The sequence below is a fragment of the Dermacentor variabilis genome, chromosome 7 (assembly GCF_050947875.1).
Source record: "Dermacentor variabilis isolate Ectoservices chromosome 7, ASM5094787v1, whole genome shotgun sequence".
In the NCBI taxonomy this organism is placed as follows: domain Eukaryota; kingdom Metazoa; phylum Arthropoda; class Arachnida; order Ixodida; family Ixodidae; genus Dermacentor; species Dermacentor variabilis.
In genome coordinates this window covers 113,014,826-113,027,658 of record NC_134574.1, presented here as the reverse complement: position 1 = coordinate 113,027,658, position 12,833 = coordinate 113,014,826, and the positions used below count along the sequence as shown (strand labels likewise).

At 42.1% G+C, this 12,833-nt stretch overlaps 1 protein-coding gene across 3 annotated transcripts in view; it reads right to left on the bottom strand.

Annotated features, from left to right (window-relative positions):
* The window catches only part of LOC142587770 (uncharacterized), a 47,944-nt gene that overhangs the window by 31,044 nt on the left and 4,067 nt on the right, over window positions 1-12,833 (bottom strand). For all 3 annotated transcript variants that reach the window (XR_012829621.1, XM_075699011.1, XM_075699012.1), the window contains exons 2-3: window positions 4,042-4,175; window positions 3,875-3,975 (exon numbers count right to left, since the gene is read on the bottom strand). Coding sequence is in view for 2 of the 3 variants with exons in the window: in XM_075699011.1 (XP_075555126.1) it covers window positions 3,875-3,975; window positions 4,042-4,175 (235 nt within the window). In the remaining variant the exon portion in view is untranslated. The remainder of the gene's footprint in view (window positions 1-3,874; window positions 3,976-4,041; window positions 4,176-12,833) is intronic.

Genomic DNA, 12,833 nt, shown 5'->3' with positions numbered 1-12,833 from the left:
TTTCTTCTTCTCTCGCGCTTCTCGACGCGGGCAGAGACAGTGGAATGCAGCCGAATAAATAACATATAGCTACGTATCGGGTTAAGTCTCACTTCATTAGCTTAGCAAATTAGTTGAAACTTAGTCCTTCCAGTTCACCTACGTCACGCCCAATAGCTCGGCCCTCGATTTAGCGCATGACTTCTGGTAGCCATTTCTTGCACGGTTGTTTCCCTGCGCGAAGTGTGCCAACCATGTCTATAACGGATCGCACAACCTCTAGTTCACAGCCGCGTATGCGGTAGCTACTAGGTGGCATAGCATTCCTGATAGGTTAGCGACTGGGTCTGAAAAAGTATCCGGTGTCTATGACAGCTAGATGCGCCAGTAAGCAGCTGGGTGCGCCCACATGCGTACGTGGATTGTGGCCTTGGGGTGAGCGCGGATAGCCGTAACGCTGTAGTTTCCTTCCCTTCTCATTTGAGTGCTGTTAAATCTTGTTGAAAATGTCTACTGTACCGAGCCGCCTTAACAAAGGTCGCCTACTTACGTGTGCTTAAGAAGCACGATGTTGGAACCATTTCTAAATATTTGCTTCCTTTTTTTTCTCCTTTTTTTAGAATGACACTACAAGACACGAAGTTAGAGGTGTCGCAGCACATTGAGAAATATAATATATCGGATCATTGCAGGATGACTTCATGCCAGACACGTTTAAAGAATACTTTGTACTAACATAGTGCATAAAGAAAAAAACATTTTTGAGTTTGACGTGCCTAAAGTACAATATGATGAGGCATACCGTATTTGGGGGTTTCAGGATAATTTTGAGCACCTGGGGTTCTTTAGCTTACATCCGTAATGGGCAGAAGATGCAACAGAGGGTCCCTAGGTTGATGTTTGTGAACAACATAGTGCTATTAGCGGTGAATGCAAGGGATTCACAGAGCCTTGAGAATACATGTGACAATAAACCGACATACCTCGAGTGTAATTTTAGCAAAGAGAGGTGCCCAGCTATGATATTTTAGGAGGAAATGAGCTATGACGTGGTACCAATTTAACAGCAAGTCATACACATAGTGATGCTGTACAAATTGCTTGATGTATACATAAACGAAACACCTACTAAAACATCCGCCATTATTTATCTGTAGATAAAGGGAATGCCCACTGCAGCATGTAATAAACATTGAGAATTTTCAGGCCACCAAAATAAGACCCTGTGCGTTCTATTAGGAAAGATTTAACGCTGCCATGGTTACCGTTCCGAGAAAAGTTTATTTCAAGATAGACGAGTGTCTTCACATCAATATAAATATGATGTGGCATTTCCTCAAATAAACATGAGAAGCACATGTGGGAACAACAATTCATAAAGGTGTGTCTAACACATTCTTCTTGTCGGGCACGCAATAGTAAAAGCGTCTTCCTGCAAAAGCTGTAATTGTCGCACGCGTTGTAATTATTAGCTATCAACCTTTGCTGTGGATCGCTTGCAAAAACAGAAGACCACTGCAGCTGTATTTGTGTATAGAAGTGATACAGCAATAATTTTACCTATTGATCTGCAAATGCTGTTCGTATTCCAGTTCACTATATTTTTAATTAACGATAGGGCTATCTTCCTGTTCCGGTTGCAAAATGCTCATTTGTTTTCGACCCATCCTTGTTTTTTAACGAGTACGAGCCATCCGAAACAAATATCTGCATGCAGATGTTATATCTTGTACTCTGTTGAAGCACTAATGCTATATTTCTTCTAATAGTGTGCCAAGTTGTTCTTTCTTGCACTAGACTGATCATATTGTCACGTTGTAATGACGGTGAACAAACGCCGTGGCACAGCGTAAGTCACAAAACTAACTCTTTATTGGGAGACCCTGTGCCCACCGAAACGAATAACACTAAGCAGAATGATAGTGGCGAGGATTCTCGTCGATCGCTGAACTCCGATTAGAAGCGTCAGTTATTTATACGTAGCCATTGAGCCGTCGAGCGCAATCGCTGGCGCTTCTTTAAATGCTTAAATGTACACCTCAATTCGTGTCACACGCATACAATCTGATTAATCAAGGCTCGCCGACAACATAGGAACATAGCACAGCACTTAGAACAAGCGATAACGTTCGAAAACTCCTGATACAGAAAACCATATCTAGAGCTCAGCGATAACCATTAGTATGTGTTAGCCATTTAACGGAGGTCACTGGAAGATGAACAAGCGCACGTGTTTGTATGTTAAATGGATAAGTGAGTACAATAATACGGAAACTTCATGGTCTAAGCCTAGTGCAGGAGACCAGGATTTAACTGTGTATTCTACGTAAATAATAATTGCCACCCCATTTTAGAATTTCGGTGCAACAACTATTCATTACATTACACTATTGTTCCAGTGAAGCTGAGTGGTTTACATGTGCTTGAGAGATAGCTTAATGGCGTGCCAGATGAAGTCTAAACATTTATTTTACGACCAGAGGGCACTAGGCTACGCATATTTTGCATTTGCCTTGAATTAATGATTTTGGAAGGATAACTCGACATGACGTAAGTGCGGATTGTTTCGGAAAATGGCGTTGGAAACTGCGTAAATGTCTGCTATAGGCTATAAGTAAGCAATTTTTTTTGGGAGTACGTTAGCACTGACTAAACCTATCAAAATAACTTCAGAAAGCAATCACAGATTAGCAAAAATTGAAAGAGCTTCTAACTTGAGCGTCAATTGATTGATGCTAATGGAACCAATGCTTGAAACCAATCGCGACAAATACCTGTTTCACATTATTGAAACAAGTGGCGCTGGTGATTCATGCAGCCTAATGAATTCCGTTCAAAGCTATCAACAAAAATATTATTCTATTGCGCAACTGTCAAGCCCTTAGCTCACCCTCGGAATACCACAAGGTGGCTTTTATCTAACCATGGACTCGCATGAGCAAAACGAGGACAAGGTAAAAGTGGGAGCCAACGTTTCGACAAATGGACTCGCCTTTTTCAAAGCTTATTCAAGGGGTCTTGCATGGACAGGGGACTGATTGAAGGCTCTCAAGTGGACTTGCCTTGAAATACACAAGGCCAGTTGTCGAAAGGTTGGCTCCTGTTTTTACCTTGTTCCCGCTTTGCTCATCGTCTTGAATTTGCATCTCCCGCATTCCACGTGTTTTCCATGGTCTCGCATGTTTGATGGTAATTGACTACCAGAAGAGAAAATGAAGCCTGAAATTTCAGTTTATTGAATTTGGCAGTAAAGATCTGCTGCAGTACTTTAGTATGACGTCAAGGTTAAAAACTTGTCTTTGGATTGTTTTGAACTGGAAAATATAGGCAAACTCGCAAGGGGAATAATTTGATTTGTTCTGTAGTACAAGTGTTGTTCTTTACAGGTGTGACTGGTGTCCTGCAGATGTCAAGTTTATGTGGTATACGGTGGATTTAGTGGAAGAAATTCAATTAAAATTTGGCGAAAGGTATTCAATTTTTCTTTCACCTGGGTGATGTTCGCGGCCGCGTTGCAATAGTGGTATTATTTCTCTCTGGTGTATCTCAAATATGAAAAGCAAATCAACAGAAGAAACAAGGGCTACGAAACCAGGTCAGCAGCGCTGGGGAGTTTTCCACACGTACCCATAGCATAAGCGAACACAAGACAAGGACGCAACGCCACAACTCTAATTTACAAAACAGTGGGACCCGATGAACTCTTACAGCCATAAAACGCGTTTCATGTTTGCTTAAGGCAGACCACTTCGTGACAGTGATTTGCGCTGTACTAATGCCAATTGTTCTAACAATTTTTTGTGGCGAGTTGCCTAATGCGCATAATGAATTTGTTATACCATGACAAGCAGTAATGAAAAAGAACGAAGAGAAAATCTTATGAAAGCATACTGACGTTTAGTTCTTGTGTCCATCTGGTCATATTGACTTTCGTGTCGCTTATCTTGAAAAGACGACTTTGTAAAAGTCCCTAGTAAGATCCGTCGTTTCCACAACCTGCGGTTGACAAGCCATTCACTTTCAAGTAAATGTGTGATCTATTTAATCAAACGAAACACTTACTTTTCCCGATTAAGATGATCTCTGTAAAAGACGATAGTATTATTGGTTATGTTGTACTTCTCGTCCAGCTTGCACGGGCGAAACTTTGTTGTAGTTGAGTTGCACGTCCATATTATTTCGCTTGTATTGAGAAACTGAAAAAAAATCACAAAACGTTTATAGCATTTTGCATCATCATACCTTGCTGGTGAAGCAGCGCACTGACACAGACACAGTGAAGACACACAAGGAAAGACGACACTCGCTGTACTCTCAACTATTTTATTTCAGAACACATATTTCATGTTTATTTCCCCTTGCACCCTTAGGCGTCAAATATTATCAAGGCAAGATTAAATGCATATTTAAAAATCATTTGCCCACGCATACTCGGGAGTCAAACATAGGACACCTATCTATCATGGTGCGCAATCCTATTGTATTTGTTGCACCCTAACAAACATTTTTATTACACAATTTTTTATTCCTTTATTCTGCTTCCAAAGAGTCAACCTCACCATGGCTTAGATGTACAGATGGATGACTGATACAAACCTCCTCTGCCCTCTTGTGAATGAGTGAATGAGTGTTTCCTCCCATTGAGCTTTCGTGCTCCAAAAGTCTTGTGTTAACACGCCGACCCATATTGCCAATGTATACATGATATGCCACAAGATATGCGCAAACAGTAGACAACGGACGAGCTGCACTTGACAAGTTTTTCCTTATGCTTGACCGTGCATTTGCATATGCTTGAACGAACATTTACTTTTATTTTTGTTGAAGATTTACCATCTAGACCGGCACATTTATTTCTGAGTTTGTTAGGTCTGTTAGGTTATTAGCGCGTTAGGTTTGTTAGTATTCTTATGTGTCTTCACTGTGTCCGTGCGCTGCTTCCCCAGCAACGCATGATGATTAATTACTAACTAGCCCAACTTTCCCCATTAATGATCATTTTGTATGTCTGACCAAACATGGCTGGTTTCTGTCACTGCAGAAAGGCAAGAGTTGTTGTCAGCAATGGACATTATTGTAAATATGCGAATTTGTGGAGAAAGCTTTAGAAAGTAAAAAATTTTTCTTGGGATATTTTTCAACAACGACGGCGTCACACGAAGGAAATGTTCACATTGTAGAACTAAAAGTCTCGTTTCACAAAGCAACCATGCGGCCTGCCTCGAGCGTCAATCTACATACATGACACCCCGCTTTTCTGGACATCGTAGTTTACGTCGCGTGAGCGCCAGCAGTTGTCGTTTTGCTCCTAAACATTCCAAAATTCTCATGTGTCGCAGTGGTGTTCCCATTAGCAAAACAAAAAGAAAGAAATAAAATACTGCACAAACTCCTTAGTGGGACTTGTCAGAAAATGCGTAACCATTATTTCCAGTCGCTCATCCTGCACTAATGAAATGAATGATAGATTGAGTGGCCGAGTTACGCACACAGGGACTCACTGTCGAAGATGACGTAATATGCAGCAAGTATTGCAATGACCTGTGGGAATTGCCTAATTGTAAACATAATCAGGTGAGGTTATTTTTATCGTGCTAAATTGACGTGATGTATTTATTCTGAATGAGTGTTAAACAACGTCCTACATATTATTCTGCATTACTATTCCTAATCTTGAGTATGGATAATCTAATCCCAACTAATCTTAACAGGCTTAGGTATTCTTAACTGTCATGATTGGTCCTAATTAGCGTTGATAAGTGTAACGTTAATCAATCGAATTTGGGCCTATTTATTTTATGTACCTTTAAATATTATTGATTAGGCTTACATATTTGAGCATTATTTCTCGTGACTAGGCTAACTAATGTTTTATAAATTATTTGTTATTAGACTCACTATTTACCCTTTACTTATCGTCATTACACTGCAGCACTATGGAGGTCATGCTTGTTAATTTAACTACGTTTTCCGTGGTTATTGCTGGGAAATGGCGCTCATTTTGTTCGACTTGATTTAGAAGCTCCCACGGTAAGGCAACTAAACCTTTTTCACTGAAAGCAAGGACAATCAAAGATGTAAGGTAAAAAAATATTGTAAGGAGTGCGGGCTGAAAGTTAAAGAATAATTTATTGATCGCGCGCGTACGCTGGTGGGTTTTCTGAGTGAACTTTGCGGGAAGAATGAAATATATTTTTAGATGAAGGTGATTGCCATCGAAGAAAAAATTGTTTTTGAATGTCCGATGAATATTTTAAAATATTTGTGTGATATCTGACTTTCAGAACATATTCTTGCCTTTCTTATATGGCATAGCAACATCTTCAAAATGACGCTCTTTGGTTTAAAGGACGCATAAACGAGAGTAAGTTATCTGCAAACCGGGAGCCCATTCAAAAGGTGTCAACTGAGGCATCGGCAGACACCTTCCATAGGGTGACGGCTTATTGCTGTCTGCTGCATCTCGGATCAGACTGTTGATAAATACGCTGATCACCATAGCCTCATTATCAGCAAACAACCTCATAAATCAAGCTGTTAAACCAGGCTGTTGGCTACGAAAATCGGTCGCCTCATATCTCGATATACACAAGCGCAACAAGAATTATGTGGAATGATGGCTGTGGTTGGAGTAAAGGTTATTTGAGATATCGTAATATAATCATCTCTAACTGGTTGTGCACGAATGTTCATAATAGTGAGAAGTCGCGCATGTTCATGAATTACCAGTAAAGGTTCCATGACTATACATATGCTGTTCAACGGGCCAAGTAAGACACTCGAATAAGAACACTTTAAGCAGCATGTACGAATTTTTCATGATAATTTGAGACGCCAGTTGCGCAGACAGAGCATTGTCCCAATTACGCTTCTGGGCCACATTTCTTCCTTTTCCCTGCTACTATACCGAGCCGTTTGTTAGGCGGGGTTTCTGAGTACTAGAGAGTACGACGGACGTAGACCGCATCATGCTTTCACAGGCAGTATGCACATACGTGCGTAGCGCAATTCGAATCCTTTCTTTCCGCAAGAAGTGTTCATTTCTTTATTAGCGTGCAGCCGGCGATGCCATGGAGGCGACTACCGTCTGGTGGTGGTGCAAGGAACGCACCGGCGCTGGTGCTTCGCTGTGATTGCTTGGTCTATGCTGCAATGAAAGAGCCAGGTTGCAGCGCCCAGGGTCACGAAACATGGGTAGGATAGCAAATAAAATATTGGCTTTTAAAATTCAATGACACCACTAGCTCTAATTACGGCAGGTTATTGGATATGGCCTACTCCTACAGACCACGATGTCGTGGTTATAACTTCCAGCGTCGGTGACTAATCCAGCAGAAGCAAACTCAATTACATCCCATTACTCGCATTTAGGGAATTGTACACTGTTCAAAGTAAAGCAGTGATATGCTATAATCAACAGCGTTCTATTACGGCGTTGATCATAGCCCCCCCTGTTGCTTAGAGGTAAATGATAACCTCTACCCACTAAATAATCAACCATTGTATCTTTAAAAAAATATTGAAGTGCCTTGTAAAATTGTGTATTATACTTTCATTGTGTATATCATTGTGCCAGGTAAATAAAACTGGAATTTACAGCACGACAGGGAATTAGAATTGGGTTGCAGAATTCACGACGCTACAGACTTGTGTCTGCGTCTTTCGCCGTAACCTCAACCGGGTGCAGGAAGATAGAGAGAGAGAGAGAGATGTCATAAGGGAAATGCAGGAAGTATAACAGGCTGGACTCGGTCGGCTACCCTGTACTGGGGAAGGAGGGAATGGGACTCAGCGAACTTTTTATGTCCCCGTCAAGCAGGCAAGTAAGTGAACTTTCGGAGTGTGTCACTCGGTTTTAAGTGCACTTTCCCAAATTTAAATATCGCAATCGGAGTGTACTCGCAGAAGAGTGCATTACCTTGCTGGCCAAGTGAGTAGCCTCATCGCCAGCGGTTTCAGGGAAACGAAATTTAATGCCAGCAAAAGGACACAGAAGTGCACTTTAGCTGTTAAACAGCTTTTATGGAAATATTCAGAACGGAACTCGCTCATATTCTGTTCTAGGAGGAGCTAATGCCGCCTCATCACAAGCCACCATATTGTTCCGGATTGGCTAGGCATTCGTCTGGGCCGGCATTGACTTGCAACACTCTTATAATAAAAATATTTTTGTTTGTTGTTGAGCAAATGTAGAATAAGGTCGAATAATGTATAGTACAACTGAAGCAATCAATTTTTAGTTTTTTTATTTTAATCAATATCTTGAAAAGACACGACTTTAGTCTGTAGCCATTTTTTTTGCAGTGAGTGCGCTCTGTTTTCCCGTTTAGCGCCACGCAGCCTTAAATGTCACTCAAGGTCTCGAAGGGCACACCCCGTAAGTGCACTTAACTTCGCCGCTTGACAGGGGTATTACAGAGGTGATCATGGGCCCGTGGCCTCGTGCGTCTGCTATGTGCTATGTTCTATGTGCGTCTGCGTGTGCTATGTGCGTCTGCTATGTGCTATGTGCTATGTGCGTTCCTGGAAATGCAACAGCCTGTATGATCGCCTGTGACTAACTCAGCGATGAATGCTTGTCTGTGTAACTGTGTCAAGTGGGGCCAGAAATAATCTCTTCGGAGGCTTCGGGCTGGATGGGTGCTTACACAATCAGTCACCTGTGCTTGGGAATCGATAAAAGATATCCCAGCAGCGTGGTCTATGTGATCGGATCCTGAGACAAGGTCAGAAGCTCGACACCTGTTCCAGATGTGCGAAGGAACGCAAACGACCAGAATTAATTATATGAGAATGGCTTTACTGCAGCCAGACCAAAATGAGAACTACGACCGTTGGGTGACGGAAAACGTGTTCAAAAAACGCTGCGGCAGTTGTTGCACAATGCAGAGCTGGAAGCGCTTACTTAACCGTTTTTCCTATTCTTTGTGTCTTGCGGACTATATTCACTTGAATGAAAAAGGAATGAAGCAGTTGAGAATCCTTGTTACTTTTTCTCTCACGGTATGACAGCACCACGTGTTGTGATGACTTCAACTTGCTGAATTCGCTAAGAAGCGAGTTGAAGCGGTGCAGAAACGAAGGGAAAAAATTAATAATCTTTAAAAGTATACTTGTAGCTAATAGTCGTGCATCTTTGCTTCTGGTGTCTAAAGACACTGGCTGCATTGAGATGCATTGAAAATACAAGTTTGTCATAGCAGAACGGTCGTGGACAGCTACTGTACCAATCCGGCAAATAGTTATTTCATTACACCTTGCTAAAAGAAGCAGCCTTTCTTGGCTTCAGACATTTGCAGTTATCGTGGAATAGGGCAGTCTAGTCCTCCACAAAAATTGTTATGTTATTCTTTGGTAGCAGTACTGGAGCTCCTAGCACAGTTTCAGTCCTTTCTTTGTGTACAGTAATTGTAAAGATCTTGAGAAAGTTGTTTAAAAGCAGGTCCTACGTCAATAGCCCGGGTTCTCTGTTTTACAACGATGTTCATGCGGTGTCTTGCACTAAGAAATACATCACTCGCAACTTGTCTTCGGAGTTCCACTTGTTGAACGCTAGTACTCTCAACTCTGGGACTCTTCCGACGACGATTCATGAAATGTGGCGTGCATGCTTGGTTATTGCACTAGAATGACTGCGGGTAATTTTGTACAATATATATTTGCAATTACAGGTGCGTATAAACACATTAAGCAATGCATATTCACGTACGTAATTTAATACTTGTGTAGTATTTGTGCTGCTTTCAGATAGTTGAAGGAGGAAGCACGGGCCCAGTTATGCAGAGCTGTATATTTATGCGCGCATCCTGCCCTATTTCATTCCAAATGCGAGAAAACATGGGGCACGTTAAAAGGCGATTTTAGGTTAGCGTAGATATAAAGAGCGTTCGTGCAAAATTTGATATTTGAAATACTACAGGAACCGTCTCGGTAAGCTCGCAAGAAAGTTGTTTTTAATGTTGTAACTGGGAAAAGCGCCACCATTACGACTCGCCAGAGCTGACCCCCAAGCGCGCCGTTAAAGGGATGTATGAGGAATTGAATTAGGAAAGTGCAGTGGCGTTACGCAGGCAACCTTGGCAAGTGAATTTGCGTTGACGCAATTCTATTCACTTTTTTCTCACCAGAAAGTCACCTATGAGACAGCGTATCTGCCAGGATAGTTTTCGGCAGTTTGTATTCGATGTTCGTTTGTTAGGATGCACTGATGTAGCTTTGCATGCAGAGAGGGACTGCTGAAACATAAAGCGCACTCTGACGTGCCGAGCACCTGCTGCGCCGATACCTTTTATTTGAGTTGTGCTCCCCAGGGCTCTCTAGTAATTCTTTACCTCCTTCTTGCTCCTCTTCACGACCTCTAAGGAAGACTTGTGTCCTCGGTTGGCAGAGGAGCGCTAATCCATTTCCGAGGCAACGTGCTGGGAATTTTGTCATAAAGACAACCACCTGATGCTGTCAACGTCTGCTTCCGAACTCTCCCGCAACCAGCAGCAGAAGAAATCGTTCACTTGATTCGGCGCAAACCTGTTCCAGCAGATGTCACGGAGAGTCATACAGAATATTTGAATGTTCTTCTGCTGAACAACATCATTGTCTTTAGATGCCCATGCAAGTACATGGGTCTAAGCAGACATATCGAATACGTATATAAACTGACCGATCAGAAGCTGGTTAGGATACTGTCTTAGAGCACCCGCTATGCAAAGAGGAGGTAGTCCACATAAGTGAAATAAGAAAGATATCATACGTTGTTATAATCTGCCTATGCCTATCCGTAATTGTCGATCGCCTGCACCACGAGTTCATACCAAACGACTCTGTGTGAACCAGCTACTTCTAAACGTAAAACCATTGAAGCTAGCTTAACCTATACAGTTGAAACGCTCATAAGAAAGTGGTGTGGTCGAGAAATCTGTGAAAGCTTGGTGTTAAGAAAGCTTGCATAAACGTACCATAAGACCCCGCTTTCGGGACTTAGAGTCATTACGAATACTTTTATTCTTTGTTGCACACCTACGACCTGGAAAATGTAATGGATCAAAGTCTTCAAAAGCTTTTTGACGACGCCTATGCCACATAGAAAATGTACATATTTACAGACTCCATCGAGAAGCACTTCTATTTCTTTGACAAGGCCCTGGAAGCTCATGAAGTCTTGAGACTGCCTGTTTGGTACTGCAACAACCTTTTAGCGGAAGAATCTCGGCGCGAATACTACGATTATTTCGATCTACAGATGGAGTGTTGATCGATACAAAGCTCATCGCACAGATAATAAACTGCGGTGCGTCCATGTGACGAGATTTTGGACACTGCAGCTTCGACAGTCTATTGACTTTGACAATATTTCCAAAACTTAGATGTAAGCAATGGACCGCATTCAGAGACATTTCAAATGGTACCTTTGAGAAGGTACTCCCATTTTAATAACATAGGCATTTACGGAAGATCAGAAAAATATAACTAGAGATCCTCCGAGAACATTTCAACGTTGCGGTTCAGCATCTTCACTCTAAACGCAGTGGATATCGCTGTGGTAATACATTGATGATACAGTCTACAAGAATAATAAATGTTTTACGACGCAAGAACTGAATAACTTGGTGGCGGCACGTCTTCACCACTCGAGTTCCGTACTAAACGGCGTCTTGGAGACAATGCAACAACCTTTCGACCAGGGCCTCCTACGCGAGCTCTTCCTGCAACGCCTCGTATACAGCACTGGCACGGTGCTCATGTCCGCTGCTGGGCTATCGCTCACTAAGCACGCAAAGCACAACAAATAGCCCATGAAAGTCGTTTGCCCTAATATTGCCTCCGTCGACAAATCATCTAGGCCAAACGACCCACCACCTCGTCTTGTGTCGTCGGCCGTGCTCAGTAGCTTAGACGAAATCCTTCAAGAGAATGAGCGCATCGTAGCTTAACTTTTGTGGTCTTGTTACATGTGACGCATGACGGTTTTTTGACAGCTTTCATTCCTCTAACATTTGGCTTGTAGTTTTCTACATGCTATGCAGCCTGTGAGATCCTTGGTTTGTGGTAAGCAGCATTTTATCACGCATCGTACACTGCGCTTGGCAGCTGCTGCTAGATGCTAAAGTAGCTCTGAAACTGTGGGTATGCTGAGTGTTGTAATAAAATCATAACACGATATCAGCCCTTGAGCAGAGTCGCATGGTTTGGGGCCACAAACACCCTGAAACCACTTGAAGTAAACGAGCAATTATAACGTATATACGCAGAATGGCTAAAACAAAGGCATTCCCAGGAAGGAAGAAACGAACAAATCAGTGCATTCTTTCAAGCCATGTTTGCCAATTCGGTCTGGAAAATATAGGACACCAGTCGATGCCGTTATTATGGCCTCCTACACAAGCATGTCCTACAAATAATTGTGAACTTAACATTATGTATTAAGCAGAAAATTGGAAGATGCTTAAGATGACTGCTTTTGACGACTGTCTAATTCACCACTGTAACATAATCGTTAGTACACAATCAGCAAAAGAACACGCATTGTAACCGCCCTACCGGAAAGCACTCTGTTCAAAGACAGAAATTTGTACAAAGTCCCTATATGCGACAATGCTGGAGCCTGAGGGGAAACTTTCCTTCGGGCCCATTTCCAATGCAGCCGATTCAAATACACGTTAAACGCAGAAATAGTTTGATTAATATAGCGCTGGGACCAATCCGAATGACGTTCGATGAACTTAAGAAAGAAGTTGAATTCTAGTGAATGAATGAAGCACAACGTTTTAAAGCTCTAAATATGTAGAGAGATTTCACGCAAGCCTGTAAGGTTAAAATGAGCAGAATGACGAAGCGCCCGAATTCGTTATTCGACAGGA